The sequence below is a fragment of the Salvelinus namaycush genome, chromosome 17 (genome assembly GCF_016432855.1).
Source record: "Salvelinus namaycush isolate Seneca chromosome 17, SaNama_1.0, whole genome shotgun sequence".
NCBI lineage: Eukaryota > Metazoa > Chordata > Actinopteri > Salmoniformes > Salmonidae > Salvelinus > Salvelinus namaycush.
This window is the reverse complement of record NC_052323.1, coordinates 4,413,497-4,440,028: the sequence shown is the minus strand read 5'-3', so window position 1 is coordinate 4,440,028 and position 26,532 is coordinate 4,413,497. Positions and strand designations below refer to the sequence as shown.

General features: G+C 46.6%; 1 protein-coding gene across 1 annotated transcript in view; it reads right to left on the bottom strand.

The window, feature by feature from the left end:
- Nucleotides 1-26,532, bottom strand: part of LOC120061869 (follistatin-related protein 5-like) — a 166,048-nt gene that overhangs the window by 36,255 nt on the left and 103,261 nt on the right. Inside the window, exon 6 of the mRNA XM_039011649.1 lies at nt 2,981-3,147. Within this exon, the coding sequence (XP_038867577.1) occupies nt 2,981-3,147 (167 nt within the window). The remainder of the gene's footprint in view (nt 1-2,980; nt 3,148-26,532) is intronic.

Here is a 26,532-nt window from a genome sequence, read left to right as displayed (position 1 = left end):
ATGATTCACGCAGTCTCCTCTGAACAGTTAATGTTGAGATATGTCTGTTACAATCTGAGGTGCAGTTAATATCTGAGGCTGGTAACTCTAATGAACTTATCCTCTGCAGCAGAGGTAACTCTGGGTCTTCCTTTCCTGCACCAAATAGGGCTGTCTCCTGTATACCAACCCTACATTGTCACAACACAACTGATCGGCTAAAACACATTAAGAGGGAAAGAAATTCCACAAATTAACTTTTAACAAGGCACACCTGTTAATGGAAATGCATTTCAGGTGACTACCTCATGAAGCTGGTTGAGAGAATGCCAAGAGTGTGCAAAGCTGACATCAAGAAAAAGGGTGGCTACTTTGAAGAATCTCAAATATAACATATATTTTTATTTGTTTAACACTTTTTTGGTTACTACATGATTCCATATGTGTTATTTCATCGTTTTGATGTCTTCACTATTATTCTACATTGTAGAAAATAGTAAAAATAAAGAAAATCCCTTGAATGAGTAGGTGTGTTCAAACTTTTGACTAGTCATGTACATGCAGTGTAAAGTATGCCTATATAGATTAAAATCCTAGCTGCTTTACCCCACTCAGTACAATAGGCTCTTGAACATTGGGAGATAAACCACAATACGCATAAACCCTTGATCAGGGCAAACCAAGACTCTGAAGATAAGTGCAGAACCGAGACACACTGTCTCCTCTCTCCTCTATTACAATTACACATGAAGTCCTTAAGCTTCTATGCCGGATGTGCCGAGTAGGCAGTCTAGACACAAGACTCAATGTAGATACTCTCCCAAGCAGTGCACTCATCCTTGCAGTCTTCATCATGCTTCGGCCCTCTCCTGTCTGGAGCATCCTAATACCAGCCAACAGCTGAGGATGATGATGCAATGCCCAGCAACTGTCATATTCATGGTATTAGAGTAAGCTGCTTTGTCAAAATGGAAACCGGCTCTATTGAACTCCATAATAAGAGCACACCATTAGGATTAATGTGGGATTCACTGAGTCGGACTGTTGACAGATTTTTTTATTTTTATAACACCCATTCTTAAAGGGAAGTGGTCTGTTAAATTAGACAGTGTAAATCCTAGAAATCCATTTACTGAAGTACAACTCCAATTAGTGTTGGCAGTTCAGGCCTTGGCATACTAAAAGGCACAATTATACCAAAACTTCGGTGAAATTGGATAATTGGCCTTCACAGAGGGGGTTGGTGAACACCAGGTGCGCATAAATCCTCTCACTTTTCTATGAACAACTCTGTTGGCAATTAGCCACAAGACTAAGGGCAATAAATAATCTAGGGTAAGCCGGTTTTGGGTTTTTGCTGATGTACCATTAGCATTTTGCTTGACATTTCGCTTAGTCTAGTTAGTGATAAAACACTTGGTACAGACACTTTTATGTTTAGTAAGAAATGACTGTCTGACTGACTAACTAGACTAAGCGACAATCTCTTGAGTCTTTTGTTGTTCTCATGGCTGGTGGGCTGTTCATAACAATAGGCCATCTGCGGTAATCATCTGCCCAAGGTCGTGGACGACCTTGTTAGACGACTGCAGGAAAATAAATCCAACGCTGACAGACACCGGGATCAAAGTTGAGCTCACACTGAGGGAAGCGGTGGGCAGAATACAGTTAACCTGAATGGCACGGAAACTGATGCTAACATAACAGAATGAAGGTATCCCTACTTGACTTCATTAGCCTGTGACTGAATTGAAATAGTGTACATACAGTACAGTGTAGTGTCCAAATCAATTGAGCTGTTGCAGTCCGTAACACTGCAACGCTGTGTAAGGTTGGTTTTCTGCTACATCACAGCACATCGTATTAGGAACCTGTTAGTACAATAACAGTTGATATCAACTAACTGTATGTCGATGCTAACAATAAAACATGTCTCCTTCAATTCAACAGGGAAATAAGTTATTCTATGTGAAGAGGATGAAACAAAGACCCCCCTTCAGGTTGCAAAACCTCTGAACTCCATTGGATGTCTTCAGCGGTTGCTCGATGCTACCCACATGGAGCGAGTAAAGTAAAACAGAAAATATCTACCATATACAGGAGCCGAATGACATCGAAGTCGACCTAACTTGACCTGACAGGGCCGTTACTTTACCCAAGAGTTAAATCTAGCTCACTCACTTTAATCCAACTTGGCATAGGCTTGTTTTGACGCATTCCCATGTCAGTTTGCCGTACAAAATTATGAATCATTTATTATAGAGGGGACTGGGGGGGAAAAATGGCAGTGCGCCTGCTTTCAACATGCTAGTCATCAAGCACCTTGGAGAGTCGGCGATGGACGGGGCCAAGAAAGAAGAAGATTCTTCGTGTAAACGGAGGATCAGAAGAAGCTGAAGCGCTTGGAAACAGTTGGGAGAGAAATCCAATTCCAGGGATGATGGTGCTCGGTGATGATTGGCGGCAGCTGTGCAATTCCTCACACAGTTTTAAAGGTCATCAACATTTAATGTTACATTAGCGGCTTCGCTGGACCTCCTTTATCTAATGCGACAGTGTTGACTCAATTATGCATGGTCGAGTCAGCTATAGCTTGGCCAACCCTGAAGGGGGAGAACGTAGAGAGTGGGCAGTGTTGCCTGGTGACTCACTGAACCTCCAGTCTCTAAGTGTCCTGTCTTTGAAGAAGGATGAAAGCGACATGGTGGTTGTCGGGGGCTACCGGCAGATTCAGCACACAGACAATGTCAGAGACGATGACACGCTCGGCGGGAAGTAAAAATAGGTGCTTCCCCATTGGAGTTGAACCCCTTTGGTATCCCTCTCAGCAGACTGAATATCTGACATTGTGAATAACTGTCAAACCCAAAATGTTGTTCAAAAGCTCTAGGTCAACCTTTTGATTTGTCCAGGTTAAAGAAAGTGTGTGTGTGTGCGTGCATGTGTCTTACAAAACTAGAAGTTCAGCTGTGTTTCAGGTGAGGCTGCAGGCACCACTTACATTTATGTCCTCCAGATCCAGCGAGTTGAGAACCTGATTGTTGCGTTTCCAGATGATGGGAGGTCTCTGCTCCCCTGTGATTGCACAAGTCAAGATGGCACTCTGGCCAACGGTTACCGTAGTGATGCTCAATTTCTGGTCATCGGGCAGGGTGAGCTGGTACACTTCTGTAAAGAAAGAAAGCCAGCTGGTAATTAGATCACCCGTTAGTCATAGAGAGCGGTGCAAAAGACACTTTTGTTCTACCAGGGTGCTTAAATGTAAGAATTCAAATGTGTGTGTGTGTGTGGTGTGTGTGTGGTGTGTGTGTGTGTGTGTGTGTGTGTGTGTAACTATACTTGCTGGGACCAACTGTAGTAAACAAAAATTTGACCAACTGGGGATATTTTGTTGGTCCCCACAAGGTCAAATGCTATTTCTAGGGGGTTTAGGGTTAAGGTTAAAATGAGTGTAAGGGTTAGAATTAGGTTTAGGAGCTAGGGTTAGGTTTAGGGTTAGGGTTAAGGTTAGGTTTTCGGGTTAAGGTTAAGGTAAGGGTATGGGTACGGGTACGGGTACGGGATGAATGAAAATAGGATTTTGAATGGGACTGAATTGTATGACCCCAAAAGGTTAGCTGCGCAAGACTGTGTCAGTGTGTGTGTGCATGCATTTACTTCCACATATCAAAGAAGCATGCAAAATGATGTTTTGTGTGTGTGAGCACAGCACAATGAAAAGCAGAGTGATTATGGTGCAGTGTGTTGGTGCACATTCTTTGAATTAATCAAGCTGAAAAAAGTCGAATAGACAGAAAGAGTCTCAATTAGCCAGTGTTTTGTTGGCAAGGCACAACATTACTGCATGATATTGTTTGTTTTCTGGTAAAATATGCATAGGAGAAACATAATGAGTTCATACATCAAGAAAAAGTTTATGAAATTAGGAGCTATGTAAAAACATTGAGTAAACAAGAGGTTTAATGTACATTTCATTTAAACCATGCCCATATCTCCAAGGATTCCTTCCACCCAACTAGCTATCCATATTATCATGTGGACTTTTCCAAAGGGATTGTGGGTGTTCTATTCAATTTCCCACAACGCCACCATATTTATGTAATATTTACATAAAGAGATTATTTGAAATATTGCATATTGCTATCGTCACTTCTTGCTCTATTGAAAGCATATTATTCTATAACAATATGCTGTATTATGCTGCCATAAATCTAAAGCCTTTATTAAAAATATATATGTATGTTAATGTTAACTTATTTTTAGTTTACAAGGGATTCAAGGCACAGAACTTTTGTGTGTGGCCAGTAAGGGTGTCGATGGTTAACGACTATTAAGCTTCCAGTTCTTCAATGAGACAATGAATGAAAAAAAAGAGTCTGTTACCCAAGCATCCCTTTAACTCTGTTATGTAACTAGATTTGTAACTAGTGTGAGCCTTTTAATTTTCCTCTTTGGCTAATGAGCAACAGAGCAAAAGGAAACACTGACTCAATTTGTTCTGCTCCTGAGAGCATGAAATACAAAACCTAATGAAAGAAAAGCCCAGTTCCGGAGACTAGCAATTAGCTTAGCGCACCGAAACACAACTGAGAAGGGGAAGACAGTACAGGTGCATCAAAGCTGGAACTGAGACTGATGAACAGCTTCCATCTCCAGGCCATCAGACTGTTAAACAGTCACCACTAGCCGGCCTCCGTCCAGTACCCTGCTCTGAACCTTAGGCACTGTTACTAGCTGGCTACCACCCGGTACTCCACCCTGCACCTTAGAGACTGCTGCCCTATGTACATAGAGTCATTCAACACTAGTCACTTTAACAATGCTTACATACTGTTTTACCCAGTTTATATTGTCCTGCATTTTTATCACAGTGTCTGTTTGAAAACAGACTGAACAAGGTTTTCCTCTAGTTTCTTTTTATCCCCCAAAACCCCTCTAGTTCTTGCCAATGAAAAGCATACCCATAACACCGTGCTTGAAAATATGAAGAGTACTACACAGTGATGAGTTGTGTTGGATTTGCCCCAAACATAATACTTTGTATTCAGGACATGAAGCCGATTTCTTTGCCACATTTTTTGCAGTATTACTTTAGTGCCTTATTGCAAACCAAATGCATTTTTTGGAATACTTTTATTCTGTACAGGTTTCCTTATTTTCACTGTGCCAATTAGGTTAGTATTGGGAGTAACTACAATCCATCTTCAGTTTTCTCCTATCACAGCCATTAACTGTTTTAAAGTCACCATTGGTATCATGGTGAAATCCCTGGCAACTGAGTTAGAAAGGACGCCTGTATCTTTGTAGTGACTGAGTGTATTGATACACCATCCAGTTCACCATGCTCAAAGGTATATTCAATATTTAAAAAATTTACCCATCACCCATTAGGTGCCCTTCTTTATGAAACAAGCGACAGAGCTTGAAGAATTTGTTAAAGAATAATGTGCAAATATTGTACAATACAGGTGTGCAAAGCTCTTAGAGACCTACCCAGAAAAACTCACAGCTGTAACCTCTGCCAAATGTGATTCTAACATGTATTGACTCAGGGGTGTGATTACTTACAGTATGTAAATTCGATATTTCTGTATTTCATTTTCAATAATTTTGCAAAGAATTCTAAAAACATTATTTCACTTTTCCATTATGGGGTATAGTGTGTAGATGGGTGAGAATTCAGGCTGTAACACAACAAAATGTGGAACAAGTCAAGGGGTATGAATACTTTCTGAAGGCACTGTAAGTCGGGCCTGAGACTGGACCACTCAGGACCACTCAACACATCTTGGAAAGCCATTCTGGTGTGTCTTCAGTATTAAAATCTGTCCCTATGAAGAAAAAACTATATTATAGGGTCAGATTTTCAGAAGACAGACAGGTTTTCCACTAATATTTTACCTGGGCTTTGCTCCTTTCATGTTTCTTTTGATCCTGACAAACTCCCAAGTACCTGCCTATAACAAGCACACCCATAACATGATGCCACCACAATATTAGAAAATACAGAGGGTTTCACCTGCTGTATATTACTTAACGGTCTTGTTGGAAACAGAATGGATGATTTTTTGTGGATTTGTAAACACAGGCTTTCCTCTTTTCACTTTGTCATAGAGGTCAGCACTGTGGAGTGAATGCAATGTTGTTGAACCTCTGTATTTGTAAGTATTGTGGTGGCAGCATCATATTATGCTTGTCACCGGCAGGGACTGGGGAGTTTGTCAAGATGAAAGAAACATGAAAGGAGCAAAGCCCAGATAAAAAGTTGGATGAAACCCTGCCTCATCTTTTGAATACCTAACCTTGGGATAGTTATATTTTCAGCGGGACAAATACACAAATGTTAACGCCAAACACAAACCCGAATGGCTTTCCAATAGGTGTTGAGTGTTCCTGAACGGTCCAGTCTCAGTCCTGACCTAAATCGGCGTAAAAATCAGAGACAATGTTTGAATATAGTTGTCCATTAATGACCCACAACCCAAACAATGGATATATGTTGCTCTAAGAGTTGTACAAAGTTGGTAGAACCTATTACAAATGATTGAGTGCAAACGTAATCTATTGTGATGTTAAGAGTTTGTAAACAATGAAATAACTCATTTTCAGAGTTCAGCTCCGGTGTTATGGGTATAGCCGAGATAAAAAAGTTACTTGATGTTTTCCTAGAAGCAGATAGAGATTCATACAAGGATTTAATATTGTCATACGGGTTTAAAGATTGCATAAACACACTGTTGATCAAAATATTCCAAATAAATATGATTGCCGAATGCAAACGGTGGTCATCTTTTGACATGCTCACTGAACTCCGTCGGCCAATATCACGTAAACAAATGCAGATGCCTACAACGGACATCCTACTCCACAAACAATACAATATCCAAGAGGGAGCTTTCTAACCCTGGCTCTATTACGATCCTCCTACCCTTCGACACTGCTGGCAAAACAACCCTGATAACATCACCGTTAACACGACGCATGGGCGTTTCAAAACCCCCAGCAGGCTTTATAGTGACGGGATATACCCACAAGATCTCCTCCAATAATATCCTCCCTAACCATTCAATTACAGTCCCTTGTATCTTAATGCTTTGGAAATGCGCTCCGAGCGATAAACTTGATTCACAGGCAATCTCGGGGGGATTGAAACGGGGGAAGTTATGGGGGAGTTTAAAAAGATCAATTGCCAGACGGCGGGCTCCATCATCATCATACCGTCGGAGGGAAAACGATTTGAATGTGAAGTCACAGAATGGGCAATTCCTTATAGATCGAACTGGAGCACGGGCTGCTGGACATTTTGGCTCACCTTTTTTGGCCTCTGATTTATCAGATAGGCAAGTGGCCTGGCTGCTCCTTTCGTCTTGTTTTGGACTTCCATGGCTCTTCTCCTGGGAGGGAGCGAACCTTCAACATCCAGCCTGTAATTAGTGATTAATAGGCTGGGTCTGGCTTTTCATTTTCTCTCCGACTGTTCCCATAATGGGATGGTGGTCCATGCCCACCACCGGAGTCTAAATCACCTGTGGCACAGTAGAGGAACGGTGTTTGTCAAGGAAACTAACTGGGGCTGCAGGAAGTGTAGTAGCCAAAGGGGCAGGCAAGAGATAAATAGCTACCCACTGTCGTTTAGCTACTCCCCTGCTCACACAGCCCTTTCGTTTTCTGTTTCTTTCTCTTTCCCTCTCTTGTGCTTTCCCTCCGTCATATATTTTATACTTGTGGCACAACATTTTCAAAGAGGTGTCATCAGTCCTGTTGGGTGTATCCCCACCGCTGCTGTTTTTTAATATACACTGCTCAAAAAAATAAAGGGAACACTAAAATAACACATCCTAGATCTGAATGAATGAAATATTCTTATTAAATACTTTTTTCTTTACATAGTTGAATGTGCTGACAACAAAATCACACAAAAATTATCAATGGAAATCAAATTTATCAACCCATGGAGGTCTGGATTTGGAGTCACGCTCAAAATTAAAGTGGAAAACCACACTACAGGCTGATCCAACTTTGATGTAATGTCCTTAAAACAAGTCAAAATGAGGCTCAGTAGTGTGTGTGGCCTCCACGTGCCTGTATGACCTCTCTACAACGCCTGGGCATGCTCCTGATGAGGTGGCGGATGGTCTCCTGAGGGATCTCCTCCCAGACCTGGACTAAAGCATCCTCCAACTCCTGGACAGTCTGTGGTGCAACTTGGCGTTGGTGGATGGAGCGAGACATGATGTCCCAGATGTGCTCAATTGGATTCAGGTCTGGGGAACGGGCGGGCCAGTCCATAGCATCAATGCCTTCCTCTTGCAGGAACTGCTGACACACTCCAGCCACATGAGGTCTAGCATTGTCTTGCATTAGGAGGAACCCAGGGCCAACCGCACCAGCATATGGTCTCACAAGGGGTCTGAGGATCTCATCTCGGTACCTAATGGCAGTCAGGCTACCTCTGGCGAGCACATGGAGGGCTGTGCGGCCCCCCAAAGAAATGCCACCCCACACCATGACTGACCCACCGCCAAACCGGTCATGCTGGAGGATGTTGCAGGCAGCAGAACGTTCTCCACGGCGTCTCCAGACTCTGTCACGTCTGTCACATGTGCGTGTGAACCTGCTTTCATCTGTGAAGAGCACAGGGCGCCAGTGGCGAATTTGCCAATCTTGGTGTTCTCTGGCAAATGCCAAACGTCCTGCACGGTGTTGGGCTGTAAGCACAACCCCCACCTGTGGATGTCGGGCCCTCATACCACCCTCATTGAGTCTGTTTCTGACCGTTTGAGCAGACACATGCACATTTGTGGCCTGCTGGAGGTCATTTTGCAGGGCTCTGGCAGTGCTCCTCCTTGCACAAAGGCGGAGGTAGCGGTCCTGCTGCTGGGTTGTTGCCCTCCTACGGCCTCCTCCACGTCTCCTGATGTACTGGCCTGTCTCCTGGTAGCGCCTCCCTGCTCTGGACACTACGCTGACAGACACAGCAAACCTTCTTGCCACAGCTCGCATTGATGTGCCATCCTGGATGAGCTGCACTACCTGAGCCACTTGTGTGGGTTGTAGACTCCATCTCATGCTACCACTAGAGTGAGAGCGCCGCCAGCATTCAAAAGTGACCAAAACATCAGCCAGGAAGCATAGGAACTGAGAAGTGGTCTGTGGTCACCACCTACAGAACCACTCCTTTATTGGGGGTGTCTTGCTAATTGCCTATAATTTCCACCTGTTGTCTATTCCATTTGCACAACAGCATGTGAAATTTATTGTCAATCAGTGTTGCTTCCTAAGTGGACAGTTTGATTTCACAGAAGTGTGATTGACTTGGAGTTACATTGTGTTGTTTAAGTGTTCCCTTTATTTCTTTGAGCAGTGTATATTGTGGAGTACTGTTACATACTTTTGAACGACCCCTAAATCACTCCACTTGCGTGTAGTTACTTAATTACCTGCTCCAATATCAGTGTCCGCAGATATGAACAGCCTTGCCAATACCAGTAATACTTTGAACGAGACTTGAAGCTTCAGAAAGAAAACTGAATGTAAGGCCAATTGAAATAAAAACCTCTGCTCCAAGGTTATTCATGTGAGCGAAGCCTGTAAAAGTTGAGCAAATGGTCTTGCTGATTACCTTTGGCTGATAAGCACGGGGCCTTGTTTTCAGAGCAGCTGGGGACTGACCTCGTGGGACTGACCACACATCAGTTTTCAACATGGCTGAAGACCATTCTAATTGGACAAATTTCAAACTACTTTGTGAAAAAGGCATTGAGAAAAATGCACCAAATCAAAGGCGTATTTGGGGTTGGGGTTTATCTTAAGGGGGCGATGATGATTTGGAGTCAGTGCCTCTCTTACCCATGCCGCTCCTTCTGATGCTCCCATATTTACCATTTGCTATTCGTTGAAGTCAATTCAGTTTAAAATAATTTGCTATTTCTTGAAGTAAATGTTGTTTCAAGTGAGCACCTATTCCTTATCATGCGGTTCACAACTGTGAATAATATTGAGCGATAGACAAGTGGGGGTTGTCTGTCTGTCTATGTGTGTGTGTGTGTGTGTGCATGCCTCCGTGTGTGTGTCTCAAAGGCATGTTTGATTAAGGTGTGCCGGTGAGCCATATCAACAGCAGACTGATGAAAAGTGAGATGGAGTGAGTTCAACACACAGCTGAGTGTCCAGGGATGCATTAAGTAATTGCCTTCTAGCTCCACAGGAGGGTTCTTAATAGCACCGGTGTGTTCAAAGTACAACGTTGCTCCAATACCTGCGTACCGCTCCAGACTGCATTCCGAATGTGAGCATGTCAACAGCTTACCCCTCCTTGACAAGAGCCTTGAAATGTTCAAGAGGGATGAAGCCAGTGTGTTTTCATGGAAATGCTTCCCTTCTGTCTGTTTGTCTGTCTTTCTGTTTGTCGACATTGACAGGAAGGAGGAGGAAGACTAATGTCTAGAGGTCGACTAATTAGGGCCGATTTCAAGTTTTCATAACAACCGGTAATCGGCATTTTTGGACGCCGAGTATGGCCGATTACATTGCACTCCACGAGGAGACTGTGTGGCAGGCTGACCACTTGTTACGCGAGTGCAGCAAGGAGCCAAGGTAAGTTGCTAGCAAGCATTAAACTTCTCTTATAAAAAACAATCAATCTTAACATTATCACTAGCTAACTACACATGGTTGATGATATTACTAGTTTATCTAGCTTGTCCTGCATTTTTATTTTTCCTTTATTTAACTAGGCAAGTCAGTTAAGAACAAATCTTATTTTCAATGACGGCCTAGGAACAGTGGGTTAACTGCCTTGTTCAGGGGCAGAATGACAGATTTTTACCTTGTCAGCTCAGGGACCTCGATCTTGCAACCTTCCGGTTACTAGACCAATGCTCTAACCACTAGGCTACCTGCGTTATCAATGAATCACAGCCTACTTCGCCAAACGGGTGATGATTTAACAAGCGCATTCACAAAAAAAGCACTGTCATTGCACCAATGTGTACCTAACCATAAACATCAATGTCGTTCTTAAAGTCAATACACAAGTATATTTTTTAAAACCTGCATATTTAGTTAATATTGCCTGCTAACATGCATTTATTTTAAATAGGGAAATTGTGTCACTTCTCTTGCGTTCTGTGCAAGCAGAGTCAGGGTATATGCAGCAGTTTGGGCCGCCTGGCTCGTTGCGAACTGTGTGAAGACCATTTCTTACTAACAAAGACCGTAATTAATTTGCCAGAATTTTACATAATTATGACATAACATCGAAGGTTGTGCAATGTAACAGCAATATTTAGACTTAGGGATGCCACCCGTTCGATAAAATACGGAACGGTTCCGTATTTCACTGAAAGAATAAACGTTTTGTTTTCGAAATTATAGTTTCCGGATTAGACCATATTAATGACCTAAGGCTCGTATTTCTGTGTGTTCATTATATTATAATTAAGTCTATGATTTTATATTTGATAGAGCAGTCTGACTGAGCGGTGGTAGGCAGCAGCAGGCTCGTAAGCATTCATTCAAACAGCACTTTACTGCGTTTGCCAGCAGCTCTTCGCTGTGCTTCAAGTATTGCACTGTTTATAACTTCAAGCCTATCAACTCCTGAGATTAGGCAGGCAATGCTATAGTGCCTATAAGAACATCCAATAGTCAACGGTATATGAAATACAAATGGAACATGTTTCATTATTTATTTGAGACTAAATTGATTTTATGTATGTATTATATTAAGTTAAAATAAAAGTGTTCATTCAGTATTGTTGTAATTGTCATTATTACAAAAATATATATAAAAATCGGCCAATTCATCGGTATCGGCATTTTTTGGTCCTCCAATAATCAGTATCGGTATCGGCGTTGAAAAATCATAAATCGGTCGACCTCTACTAACGTCTATAAGAAAGATTATGGTACACATGACATTACATTTTGTAGAGATGGTCTTGTTCTACCACATAGCTTTCCTACAAACTGTGTGATTAATAAGCTGAATGTATAATATATACAGTATCATCTATCATAAGTGTTCCAGTCTTATATCGCAGAAAGATCTGATTTGAATAAATTCAGTAAATTGCAATGTTCTGGCATTATAGTGTAGAAATGCAGTCCACAAGACATTTCAGTCAATGTCTTCTTATTAATCAACAATCAATATAGTACATTACAAATCAAGTATATAGCAAAATGTTAAAGGAAAAATAAACACAAGAAACAGTGTCACTTGCCACATCGTCACGATGATGTGTTTTCATCGTCATGATCAAATGAAATACAACAAATACCTTACCGTGAAATAAGCATTAGCTTACTTACAAGCCCTTAACCAACAATGCAGTTCAAGAAATAGACTTGATGTGGAAACAGAGATCATGTGGAAACAGAGATAATGTGGAATGTGAAACTTTGCTTCTTGAAAGTCCAATATCTTGAAAACTTGAATGCTGACATGCAAAACATTGTTGGACTAAAACAAAAAATACCAAAAGATCGTTTTGGAGTGGCGTTTTCTTTAAGTCATGCAATCTCATTTGACATCAAGGAAGACATACATGAATGGTTATACAAGACTACAAGATTCACTAACGGATGTGAATACGCTTTACCTACAGTATATGGAGAAATAAAAACCAAGGCTTATTTGATAAAAGACCAAACTTCTGGAAGACGAGACATTCGTGTAACCCAAGGAGTATTGTGAAACAGTGAGTACTCTTCTACAATGCTTTATTCTGTTAGAATTGGTTCCAATTTGCAACAATGCGATTTGTCATCGATTTAAGTTAGAAAGGATGTGAAATCCTCCTATGGGTTTTGTTAAGTCGCAATTGGCTATTATCTCAGTACCTCAAGTGGTATTGAGGATATTTCCTGAAAAAATAATAAGGAAAAGCTAAAAAGCTTTTTTTTTCTCAAAACTTTTCACATGTTCCAAATACATGAACACATTCGGCAAAAACCACACTTTTGGAAAATGAGACATGTATTATGGATCAAATTTAACAGCACTCACTGAAGCTAGTGAGCAGAATGCTCTGCAGGAGCTTATTGTGAGAAAGCATGAGGATCCATTAATTGTCATTGCGCTGCGAGTGATGAATAACCCAAGAGTTGTTTTAATCTTGCCTCTGAAGCTAAACATTGTTGGCCCTGGTCGATCCCTGGATGGGAGACTAGATGCTTCTGAAAGTGGTGTTGGAGGGCCAGTAGGAGGCATTCTTTCCTCTGGTCTACAACTTGGAAATCCCTGACTTCAGTGCGTTCAAATCAACTAGGAACTGACTGGGAAGAATCGGTTTGAACGGTCATTCAATTCGGAATTCCAACTCGGGCCTCTTTCTAGAGCTCTGACCTGAAGATCCCTGATGTCATGATTTTTCTCAGTTCACAGTTGTTTTGATCATGTAATTTACCCCGGTGTCCTGGCTAAATTCCCAATCTGGCCCTCATGGCCACCTAATCATCCCCAGCTTCCAAGTGGCTCATTCACCCCCCCCCCCCCCCCCCTTCTCTCTCCCCTGTAACTATTCCCCAGGTCGTTTCTGTAAATGAGAATGTATTCTCAGTCAATTTACTAGAAATAAAGGGTTCATAAATAAATACAAATGCAGGCATGCAGGCCCAGAAAGCAACCCGTCTTTGTCTGCCGCTGCCCTGAAGGAGACAAGGCTGTCGCCTTTGATAATCTAATTATGATCGATAGAAAAGAACCAGAGTTTAAGTAACCCTTTTCTCTATCTCTGCAAATCCACGCGCAGATCCAGGGATTATGAAGCCCATAAGAGTAGGTCAAATAAAACAAGAGAATAGGCTGCTCAGATCTTTATTATGTCCTAAATGGATCGTTCTTGAACTGTTTACTTAACTACCAGCATGAATAACTGCAATCGCTGATGTCAATGTGGTTTATTAGATGATATGACATTAACTGGTATTACCCTCGACTTCTATAACTTGGCCTGACGTTTTCCACCCGCGTCACCTTTCCCAAATGGCACCCTAATCCCTAGTTAGGCACTATTTAGGAAATAGGGTGCCATTTTGGACGCACCCTTAGACTGTGCAATGCCCCAAGGGCCTCCCACTCAGCAAAACAGAAGTGACATGTTTCGCCTGTCGCCCACCATCACCCTCTGGATCGATACTTCAGCCACTGACAGACAGGCAGCCAGAAGGAAAATAAAGCATGTATACCACCAGCTGTTTCCCTCTCCTCATCTATTCAGAAGTGCTTGATACTGAAATCAAGATATAGCGAACCAGTGATGTCTGCTGCCTTGGTGCATTGACATCCCCACGCCCTAAAGTTAAGGTGACATTGAGTGTGCAGTATGTGGATGACGTCTTTAGCCTTATCTGTCCTATACCTGAGGTATTCAAGGATGACAATACATGAAACTATCTGTGGTATGGCAGGCTTCATTTCTATCAGAAACGTGATCTAATTAAAATCCATTACTCCTGAAAGATATTTACCTTACTTTTTTATATGGGACGGAGTCAATGAATTATGCATAGACGTTAGTGTCTTATCTTTAACAGTGACAAAAAACTTCGCTGTGCTTTGAATATTCCACAAAGTTGTATGCAAAGCAGGTACACATCCTTAATAGTTCACCAAATAGCTACCCGGACTATCTGCATTGACCCTTTTTGACTCTGCGCACCCACACTGGACTCTACCCACACAATCACACTGACACTCCAACTCATACACTCATACACACGCGCACATACACACGCGCACATACACACACACACGCACACACGCACACGCACACGCGCACACGCACACGCGCACACGCACACGCACACACACACACACACAAACAAAAGCACACTGTCACCACACACACACACTTCCACACTCATCACATACGCTGCTGCTACTGTCTATTATCTATCCTGTTGCCTAGTCACTTTACCCCTACCATTATGTACATACAGTATCTACCTCAATTTCCTCTTAACACTGCACATCAGCTTTGTACTGGTACCCCATGTATATAGCCAAGCTATCATTGCTCATTCTGTATCTATTCCTCGTGTTACAATTTTTTTCTATTATTATATAAAAACATATATTCATGTATTCTGCATTGTAGATACAACTGCCAAAGGGGGCGGAGTTGCAATCTACTGCAGAGTTCTGTCATGCTAACCAGGTCTGTCCCCAAACAGTTCGAGCATCTACTTTTAAAAATCCACCTTTCCAGAAATACGTCTCTCACTGTTGCCGCTTGTTATAGACCCCCCTCAGCCCCCAGTTGTCCCCTGGACACCATAAGAGATTTGATTGCCCCCCATCTATCTTCAGAGTTCGTACTGTTAGGTGACCTAAACCGTCCTACAATCTAAGCTACAATCTCACACAAATTATCAAGGAACCTACCAGGTACAACCCTAAATCCGTAAAAATGGGCACCTTCATAGATACCATCCTGACAAACCTGCCCTCTAAATACACCTCTGCTGTCTTCAACCAGGATCTCAGTGATCACTGCCCAATTGCCTGCGTCCGTAATGGGTCCGCGGTCAAACGACCACCCCTCATCACTGTCAAACGCTCCCTAAAACACTACAGCGAGCAGGCCTTTCTAATCGACCTTTCCCGGGTATCCTGGAACGATATTGACCTCATCCAGTCAGTAGAGGATGGCTGGTTGTTCTTTAAAAGTGCATTCCTCACCATCTTAAATAATCATGCCCCATTCAAAAAATGTTGAACTAAGAACAGATATAGCCCTTGGTTCACTCCAGATTTGACTGCGTAGCAGCACAAAAACATCCTGTGGCGTACTGCATTAGCATCGAATAGCCCCTGCGATATGCAACTTTTCAGGGAAGTTAGGAACCAATATACACAGTCAGTTAGGATAGCAAAGGCTAGCTTTTTCAAACAGAAATTTGCATCCTGTAGCACAAATTCCAAAAGGTTTTGGGACACTGTAAAGTCCATGGAGAATAAGAGCACCTCCTCCCAGCTGCCCACTGCACTAAGGCTAGGAAACACTGTCACCACTGATAAATCTATGATAATCGATCACCTCAATAAGCATTTTTCTACGGATGGCCATGCTTTCCACCTGGCTACAACCTACCCCAGCCAACAGCTCCGCAGTCCCCGCAGCAACTTGCCCAAGCCCCCCCCCCCCCCCGCTTCTCCTTCACCCAAATCCAGATAGCTGATGTTCTGAAAGAGCTGCAAAATCTGGAACCCTACAATTCAGCCGGGCTAGACAATCTGGACCCTCTCTTTCTAAAATTATCCGCCGCAATTGTTGCAACCCCTATCACTAGCCTGTTCACCCTCTCTTTCGTATCGTCTGGGATCCCTAAAGATTGGGAAGCTGCCGCGGTCATCCCACTCTTCAAAGAGGGATACACTCTAGACCCAAATTGTTACAGACCTATATCTTTCCTGCCCTGCCTTTCTTAAATAAAGTCCACCTGTGTGCAATCTAAGTGTCACATAATCTGTCACATGATCTCAGTATACAGTTGAATTTGGAAGTTTACATACACCTTAGCCAAATACATTTCAACTCAGTTTTTCACAATTCCTGACATTTAAGCCTAGTAAAAATACACTGTCTTAGGTCAGTTAGGATCACCACTTTATTTTAAGAATGTGAAATGTCAGAAAAATAGTAGAGAGAATTATTTATTTAAGCTTTTATTTCTATCATCACATTCCCAGTGGGTCAGATGTTTACATACACTCAATTAGTATTTGGTAGCATTGCCTTTCAATTGTTAAACTTGGGTCAGAAGTTTCGGGTAGCCTTCCACAAGCTTCCCACAATACGTTGGGTGAATTTTGGCCCATTCCTACTGACAGAGCTGGTGTAACTGAGTCAGGTTTGTAGGCCTCCTTGCTCACACATGCTTTTTCAGTTCTGTCCACACATTTTCTATAGGATTCAGGGTCAGGGTCAGGTCAGGGCTTTGTGATGGCCACTCCAATACCTTGACTTGGTTGTCCTTAAGTCATTTTGCCACAACTTTGGAAGTATGCTTAGGGACATTGTCCATTTGGAAGACCCATTTGCAACCAAGCTTTAACTTCCTGACTGATGTCTTTTGAGATGTTGCTTCAATATATCCACACAATTTTCCTCCCTCATGATGCCATCTATTTTGTGAAGTTCACCAGTCCCTCCTGCAGCAAAGCACCCCACAACATGATGATGCCACCCCCGTGCTTCATGGTTGGGATGGTGTTCTTCGGCTTGCGAGCATCCCCCTTTTTCCTCCAAACATAACGATGGTCATTATGGCCAAACAGTTCTATTTTTATTTCATCAGACCAGAGGACATTTCTCCAAAAAGTACGATATTTGTCCCCATTTGCAGTTGCAAACCGTAGTCTGGCTTTTTTATGGCGGTTTTGGAGCAGTTGCTTCTTCCTTGCTGAGCGGCCTTTCAGGACTCGTTTTACTGTGGATATAGATTATTTTGTACCTGTTTTCTCCAGCATCTTCACAAGGTCCTTTTCTGTTGTTCTGGGATTGATTTGCAATTTTCGCACCAAAGTACATTCATCTCTAGGAGACAGAACGCGTCTCCTTCCTGAGCGGTATGACGGCTGCGTGGTCCCATGGTGTTTATGCTTGCGTACTATTGTTTGTACAGATGAACGTGGTACCTTCAGGCGTTTGGAAATTGCTCCCAACGATGAACCAGACTTGTGGAGGTAAAAAAATTATATAATCTGAGGTCTTGGCTGATTACTTTTGATTTTCCCATGATGTCAAGCAAAGAGGCACTGAGTTTGAAGGTAGGCCTTGAAATACATCCACAGGTACAACTTCAATTGACTCAAATTATATCAATTGGCCTATCAGAAGCTTCTAAAGCCATTACATTATTTTCTGGAATTTTCCAAGCTGTTTAAAGGCACAGTCAACTGTATGTAAACTTCTGACCCGAATTGTGATACAATGAATTATAAGTGAAATAATCTGCCTGTAAACAATTGTTGGAAATATTAGTTGTGTCATGCACAAGGTAAATGTCCTAACCGACTTGCCAAAACTATTGTTTGTTAGCAAGGGATTTGTGGAGTGGTTGAAAAACACATTTTAATGACTCCAACATAAGTGTATGTAAACCTCCGACTTCAACTGTATATACCTCAGTATATATACCTCTGGCAGTCTCTATGGGGGTGTATACCTGTTCTGAAAGGCCCAGAGTCTGTAACACAGACTAAGCAAGTGGAACCACCAAGCAAGCGGCAACCTGAAGACCAAGGAGCTCTCCAAACAGGTCAAGGACAAAGTTGTTGAGACGTACAGATCAGGGTTGGGTTATGAAATAAAAACAATTTGAACATCCCACAAAGCACCATTAAGTCAATTATAAAAAAATTGAAAGAATATGCCTCCACAACAACCCTGCCAAGAGAGGGCCGCGCACCAAAGCTCACGGACCAGGCAAGGAGGGCATTAATCAGAGAGGCAACCAAAGATATCCCTGAAGGAGGTGTAAAGCTCCACAGCGGAGATTGGAATATCTGTCCATAGGACCACTTTAAGCCATACACTCCACAGTGCTGAGCTTTACGGAAGACTGGCCAGAAAAAGCCATTGCTTAAAGGAATAAGCAAACACATTTGGTGTTCGCCAAAATGCGTGTGGGAGATTCCCCAAACATATGGAAGAAGGTACTCTGGTCAGATGAGTCTAAAATTTATATTTTTGGCCATCAAGGAAAACGCTATGTCTGGCGCAAACCCAACACCTCTCATCACCCCGAGAGCACCATCCACAGTGAAGCATGGTGGTGGCATCATCATGCTGTGGGGATGTTTTTCATCGGCAGGGACGGGGAAACTGGTCAGAATTGAAGGAATGATGGATGGCGCTAAATACAGGAAAATTCTTGAGGGGAACCTGTTTCAGTCTTCCAGAGATTTGAGAAAGGGACAGAGGTTCACCTTCCAGCAGGACAATGACCCTAAGCATACTGCTAAAGCAACACTCGAGTGGTTTAAGGGAAAACATTTCAATGTCTTGGACTGGCCTAGTCAAAGCCCAGACCTCAATCCAATTGAGAATCTGTGAAATGAATTAAAGATTTCTGTACACCAGCGGAAGGCATCCGACTTGAAGGAGCTGGAGCAGTTTTTTCTAAAGACTGGGCAAAAATCCCAGTGGCTAGATGTGCTAAGCTCACAGAGACATACCCCAAGAGACTTGCAGCTGTAATTGCTGCAAAAGGTGGCTCTACAAAGTGTTCACTTTGGGGGGGTGAATAGTTATGCACGCTCAAGTTTTCAATGTTTTTGTCTTATTTCTTGTCTGTTTCACAATAAAACATATTTTGCATCTTCAAAGTGGTAGGCATGTTGTGTAAATCAAAAGATACAAACCCCCCAAAACTCTATTTTAATTCCAGGTTGTTAGAAATCAAAATAGTAAAAATAGCAAGGGGGTGTGTAACGGTTTTCCTCCTCCTCTTCGTCCGAAGAGGAGGAGTAGGGATTTGACCAAAACGCAGCGTTGTGATACGACATGACTTTTATTTAAACAAGACGAAAACTAAACAAACTTGAGAATTTACAAAATAACAAAACGACGTAGACAGACCTGACCATGGAACTTACATAACTACACGAAGAACACACGAACAGGAACAGACTACATCAAACGAACGAACAAACGAAACAGTCCCGTGTGGTGCGCAGACACAGACACGGAAGACAATCACCCACAAACAAACAGTGTGAACAGCCAACCTATATATGGTTCTCAATCAGAGGAAAACGTCAAACACCTGTCCCTGATTGAGAACCATATAAGGCTAATTACAAGTGACCTAAACATAGAAACACAAAACATAGAATGCCCACCCCAACTCACGCCCTGACCAACTAAACACATACAAAAATAACATAAAACAGGTCAGGAACGTGACAGAACCCCCCCCTCAAGGTGCGAACTCCGGACGCACCACCAAAAGTCTAGGGGAGGGTCTGGGTGGGCATCTGTCCACGGTGGCGGCTCAGGCTCTGGGCGTGGTTCCCATCCCACCATAATAAATCCCCGCTTCTTTATCCCCCTCACAATGACCACCCTCCAAATAACCCCACCTAAATTAAGGGGCATCACCAGGATAAGGAGGAGCACCGGAATGAGGGGCAACACCGGAATGAGGGGCAACACCAGAATGAGGGGCAACACCAGAATGAGGGGCAACACCAGAATGAGGGGCAACACCAGAATGACTGGCGGATCCTGGCTGGCTGGCTCTGGCTGGCTGGCTCTGGCGGATCCTGGCTGGCTGGCTCTGGCGGATCCTGGCTGGCTGGCTCTGGCGGATCCTGGCTGGCTGGCGGATCCTGGCTGGCTGGCTCTGGCGGATCCTGGCTGGCTGGCTCTGGCGGATCCTGGCTGGATGATGGCTTAATGCTGGATGACGGCTCTGGTTGGTCATGGCTGGATGACGGCTCTGGCTGGTCATGGCTGGATGACGGCTCTGGCTGGTCATGGCTCGCTGACGGCTCTGGCTGGTCATGGCTCGCTGACGGCTCTGGCTGGTCATGGCTCGCTGACGGCTCTGGCTGGTCATGGCTCGCTGACGGCTCTGGCTGGTCATGGCTCGCTGACGGCTCTGGCTGGTCCTGGCTCGCTGACGGCTCTGGCTGGTCCTGGCTCGCTGACGGCTCTGGCTGGTCATGGCTCGCTGACGGCTCTGGCTGGTCATGGCTCGCTGACGGCTCTGGCTGATCCTGTCTGGCGGAAGGCTCTGGCTGATCCTGTCTGGCGGAAGGCTCTGGCTGATCCTGTCTGGCGGAAGGCTCTGGCTGATCCTGTCTGGCGGAAGGCTCTGGCTGCTCCTGTCTGGCGGAAGGCTTTGGCTGCTCCTGTCTGGCGGACGGCTCTAGCGGCTCCTGTCTGGCGGACGGCTCTGTAGGCTCATGGCAGACGGGCGGCTTTGAAGGCTCAGTACCGACGGGCGGCTTTGAAGGCTCAATACAGACGGGCAGTTCATGCGGCGCTTGGCAGACGGACAGTTCAGACGGCGTTGGGCAGACGGGCAGTTCAGGCGCCGCTGGGCAGACGGGCAGTTCAGGCGCCGCTGGGCAGACGGCAGACTCTGGCCGGCTGAGACGCACTGTAGGCCTGGTGCGTGGTACCGGGACTGGAGGTACCGGGCTAAAGACACGCACCTTCAGGCTAGTGCGGGGAACAACAACAGGGCACACTGGACTCTCAAAGCGTACTATAGGCCTGGTGCGTGGTACCGGCACTGGTGGTACCGGGCTGAGGGCACGCACATCAGGGCGAGTACGGGGAGAAGGAACAGTGCGTACAGGGCTCTGGAGACGCCCTGGAAGCCTGGTGCGTGGTGCCGGAACTGGAGGTACCGGGCTAAGGACACGCACCTTCAGGCTAGTGCGGGGAACAACAACAGGGCACACTGGACTCTCGATGCGCACTATAGGCCTGGTGCGTGGTACCGGAACTGGAGGTACCGGGCTGAGGGCACACACCTCAGGGCGAGTGCGGGGAGAAGGAACAGTGCGTACAGGGCTCTGGAGACGCACAGGAGGCTTGGTGCGTGGTGCCGGGACTGGAGGCACTGGGCTGGAGACACGCACCATAGGGCTAGTGCGTGGAGGAGGAACAGGGCTCTGGATACGCACTGGAAGCCTGGTGCGTGGTGTAGGCACTGGTGGTACTGGGCTGGAGCGGGGAGGTGGCGCCGGAAATACCGGACCGTGCAGGCGTACTGGCTCCCTTGAGCACTGAGCCTGCCCAACCTTACCTGGTTGTATGCTCCCCGTCGCCCAACCAGTGCGAGGAGGTGGAATAACCCGCACCGGGCTATGTAGGCGAACCGGGGACACCATGCGTAAGGCTGGTGCCATGTAAGCCGGCCCGAGGAGACGCACTGGTGGCCAGATGTGTAGAGCCGGCTTCATGACATCCGGCTCAACGCTCAATCTAGCCCGGCCGATACGTGGAGCTGGAATGTACCGAACCGGGCTATGCACACGTACAGGAGACACCATGCGCTCTACTGCGTAACACGGTGTCTGCCCGTACTCTCGCTCTCCACGGTAAGTACAGGGAGTGGGCGCAGGTCTCCTACCTGACTTCGCCACTCTCCCTTTAAGCCACCCCCCAAGAAATTTTTGGGGTTTACTCACAGGCTTTTCGGGTCTCCAGCCACGTCTCCTTGCTGCCTCCTCAAACCACCGCTCCTGGGTTTTAGCTGCCTCCCTCTCTTCAACAGAGCGGCGATATTCCCCTGTCTGAGCCCAGGGTCCTTTTCCGTCCAATATTTCCTCCCATGTCCACGAGTCCTGGTTTCTTTGTTGCGCTCTCCCACGCCGCTTGGTCTTTGGTTGGTGGGTGATTCTGTAACGGTTTTCCTCCTCCTCTTCGTCCGAAGAGGAGGAGTAGGGATTTGACCAAAACGCAGCGTTGTGATACGACATGACTTTTATTTAAACAAGAAGAAAACTAAACAAACTTGAGAATTTACAAAATAACAAAACGACGTAGACAGACCTGACCATGGAACTTACATAACTACACGAAGAACACACGAACAGGAACAGACTACATCAAACGAACGAACAAACGAAACAGTCCCGTGTGGTGCGCAGACCCAGACACGGAAGACAATCACCCACAAACAAACAGTGTGAACAGCCAACCTATATATGGTTCTCAATCAGAGGAAAACGTCAAACACCTGTCCCTGATTGAGAACCATATAAGGCTAATTACAAGTGACCTAAACATAGAAACACAAAACATAGAATGCCCACCCCAACTCACGCCCTGACCAACTAAACACATACAAAAATAACATAAAACAGGTCAGGAACGTGACAGAACCCCCCCCTCAAGGTGCGAACTCCGGACGCACCACCAAAAGTCTAGGGGAGGGTCTGGGTGGGCATCTGTCCACAGTGGCGGCTCAGGCTCTGGGCGTGGTTCCCATCCCACCATAATAAATCCCCGCTTCTTTATCCCCCTCACAATGACCACCCTCCAAATAACCCCACCTAAATTAAGGGGCATCACCAGGATAAGGAGCAGCACCGGAATGAGGGGCAACACCGGAATGAGGGGCAACACCAGAATGAGGGGCAACACCAGAATGAGGGGCAACACCAGAATGACTGGCGGATCCTGGCTGGCTGGCTCTGGCTGGCTGGCTCTGGCGGATCCTGGCTGGCTGGCTCTGGCGGATCCTGGCTGGCTGGCTCTGGCGGATCCTGGCTGGCTGGCGGATCCTGGCTGGCTGGCTCTGGCGGATCCTGGCTGGCTGGCTCTGGCGGATCCTGGCTGGATGATGGCTTAATGCTGGATGGCGGATCCTGGCTGGATGATGGCTTAATGCTGGATGACGGCTCTGGTTGGTCATGGCTGGATGACGGCTCTGGCTGGTCATGGCTCGCTGACGGCTCTGGCTGGTCATGGCTCGCTGACGGCTCTGGCTGGTCATGGCTCGCTGACGGCTCTGGCTGGTCATGGCTCGCTGACGGCTCTGGCTGGTCATGGCTCGCTGACGGCTCTGGCTGGTCCTGGCTCGCTGACGGCTCTGGCTGGTCATGGCTCGCTGACGGCTCTGGCTGGTCATGGCTCGCTGACGGCTCTGGCTGGTCATGGCTCGCTGACGGCTCTGGCTGGTCATGGCTCGCTGACGGCTCTGGCTGGTCATGGCTCGCTGACGGCTCTGGCTGATCCTGTCTGGCGGAAGGCTCTGGCTGATCCTGTCTGGCGGAAGGCTCTGGCTGATCCTGTCTGGCGGAAGGCTCTGGCTGATCCTGTCTGGCGGAAGGCTCTGGCTGATCCTGTCTGGCGGAAGGCTTTGGCTGCTCCTGTCTGGCGGACGGCTCTAGCGGCTCCTGTCTGGCGGACGGCTCTGTAGGCTCATGGCAGACGGGCGGCTTTGCAGGCTCATGGCAGACGGGCGGCTTTGAAGGCTCAGTACCGACGGGCGGCTTTGAAGGCTCAATACAGACGGGCAGTTCATGCGGCGCTTGGCAGATGGACAGTTCAGACGGCGTTGGGCAGACGGGCAGTTCAGGCGCCGCTGGGCAGACGGGCAGTTCAGGCGCCGCTGGGCAGACGGCAGACTCTGGCCGGCTGAGACGCACTGTAGGCCTGGTGCGTGGTACCGGGACTGGAGGTACCGGGCTAAAGACACGCACCTTCAGGCTAGTGCGGGGAACAACAACAGGGCACACTGGACTCTCAAAGCGTACTATAGGCCTGGTGCGTGGTACCGGCACTGGTGGTACCGGGCTGAGGGCACGCACATCAGGGCGAGTACGGGGAGAAGGAACAGTGCGTACAGGGCTCTGGAGACGCCCTGGAAGCCTGGTGCGTGGTGCCGGAACTGGAGGTACCGGGCTAAGGACACGCACCTTCAGGCTAGTGCGGGGAACAACAACAGGGCACACTGGACTCTCGATGCGCACTATAGGCCTGGTGCGTGGTACCGGAACTGGAGGTACCGGGCTGAGGGCACACACCTCAGGGCGAGTGCGGGGAGAAGGAACAGTGCGTACAGGGCTCTGGAGACGCACAGGAGGCTTGGTGCGTGGTGCCGGGACTGGAGGCACTGGGCTGGAGACACGCACCATAGGGCTAGTGCGTGGAGGAGGAACAGGGCTCTGGATACGCACTGGAAGCCTGGTGCGTGGTGTAGGCACTGGTGGTACTGGGCTGGAGCGGGGAGGTGGCGCCGGAAATACCGGACCGTGCAGGCGTACTGGCTCCCTTGAGCACTGAGCCTGCCCAACCTTACCTGGTTGTATGCTCCCCGTCGCCCAACCAGTGCGAGGAGGTGGAATAACCCGCACCGGGCTATGTAGGCGAACCGGGGACACCATGCGTAAGGCTGGTGCCATGTAAGCCGGCCCGAGGAGACGCACTGGTGGCCAGATGTGTAGAGCCGGCTTCATGACATCCGGCTCAACGCTCAATCTAGCCCGGCCGATACGTGGAGCTGGAATGTACCGAACCGGGCTATGCACACGTACAGGAGACACCATGCGCTCTACTGCGTAACACGGTGTCTGCCCGTACTCTCGCTCTCCACGGTAAGTACAGGGAGTGGGCGCAGGTCTCCTACCTGACTTCGCCACTCTCCCTTTAAGCCACCCCCCAAGAAATTTTTGGGGTTTACTCACAGGCTTTTCGGGTCTCCAGCCACGTCTCCTTGCTGCCTCCTCAAACCACCGCTCCTGGGTTTTAGCTGCCTCCCTCTCTTCAACAGAGCGGCGATATTCCCCTGTCTGAGCCCAGGGTCCTTTTCCGTCCAATATTTCCTCCCATGTCCACGAGTCCTGGTTTCTTTGTTGCGCTCTCCCACGCCGCTTGGTCTTTGGTTGGTGGGTGATTCTGTAACGGTTTTCCTCCTCCTCTTCGTCCGAAGAGGAGGAGTAGGGATTTGACCAAAACGCAGCGTTGTGATACGACATGACTTTTATTTAAACAAGAAGAAAACTAAACAAACTTGAGAATTTACAAAATAACAAAACGACGTAGACAGACCTGACCATGGAACTTACATAACTACACGAAGAACACACGAACAGGAACAGACTACATCAAACGAACGAACAAACGAAACAGTCCCGTGTGGTGCGCAGACCCAGACACGGAAGACAATCACCCACAAACAAACAGTGTGAACAGCCAACCTATATATGGTTCTCAATCAGAGGAAAACGTCAAACACCTGTCCCTGATTGAGAACCATATAAGGCTAATTACAAGTGACCTAAACATAGAAACACAAAACATAGAATGCCCACCCCAACTCACGCCCTGACCAACTAAACACATACAAAAATAACATAAAACAGGTCAGGAACGTGACAGAACCCCCCCTCAAGGTGCGAACTCCGGACGCACCACCAAAAGTCTAGGGGAGGGTCTGGGTGGGCATCTGTCCACAGTGGCGGCTCAGGCTCTGGGCGTGGTTCCCATCCCACCATAATAAATCCCCGCTTCTTTATCCCCCTCACAATGACCACCCTCCAAATAACCCCACCTAAATTAAGGGGCATCACCAGGATAAGGAGCAGCACCGGAATGAGGGGCAACACCGGAATGAGGGGCAACACCAGAATGAGGGGCAACACCAGAATGAGGGGCAACACCAGAATGAGGGGCAACACCAGAATGAGGGGCAACACCAGAATGAGGGGCAACACCAGAATGACTGGCGGATCCTGGCTGGCTGGCGGATCCTGGCTGGCTGGCGGATCCTGGCTGGCTGGCGGATCCTGGCTGGCTGGCTCTGGCGGATCCTGGCTGGCTGGCTCTGGCGGATCCTGGCTGGCTGGCTCTGGCGGATCCTGGCTGGCTGGCTCTGGCGGATCCTGGCTGGCTGGCGGATCCTGGCTGGCTGGCGGATCCTGGCTGGCTGGCGGATCCTGGCTGGCTGGCGGATCCTGGCTGGCTGGCGGATCCTGGCTGGCTGGCTCTGGCGGATCCTGGCTGGATGATGGCTTAATGCTGGATGACGGCTCTGGTTGGTCATGGCTGGATGACGGCTCTGGCTGGTCATGGCTGG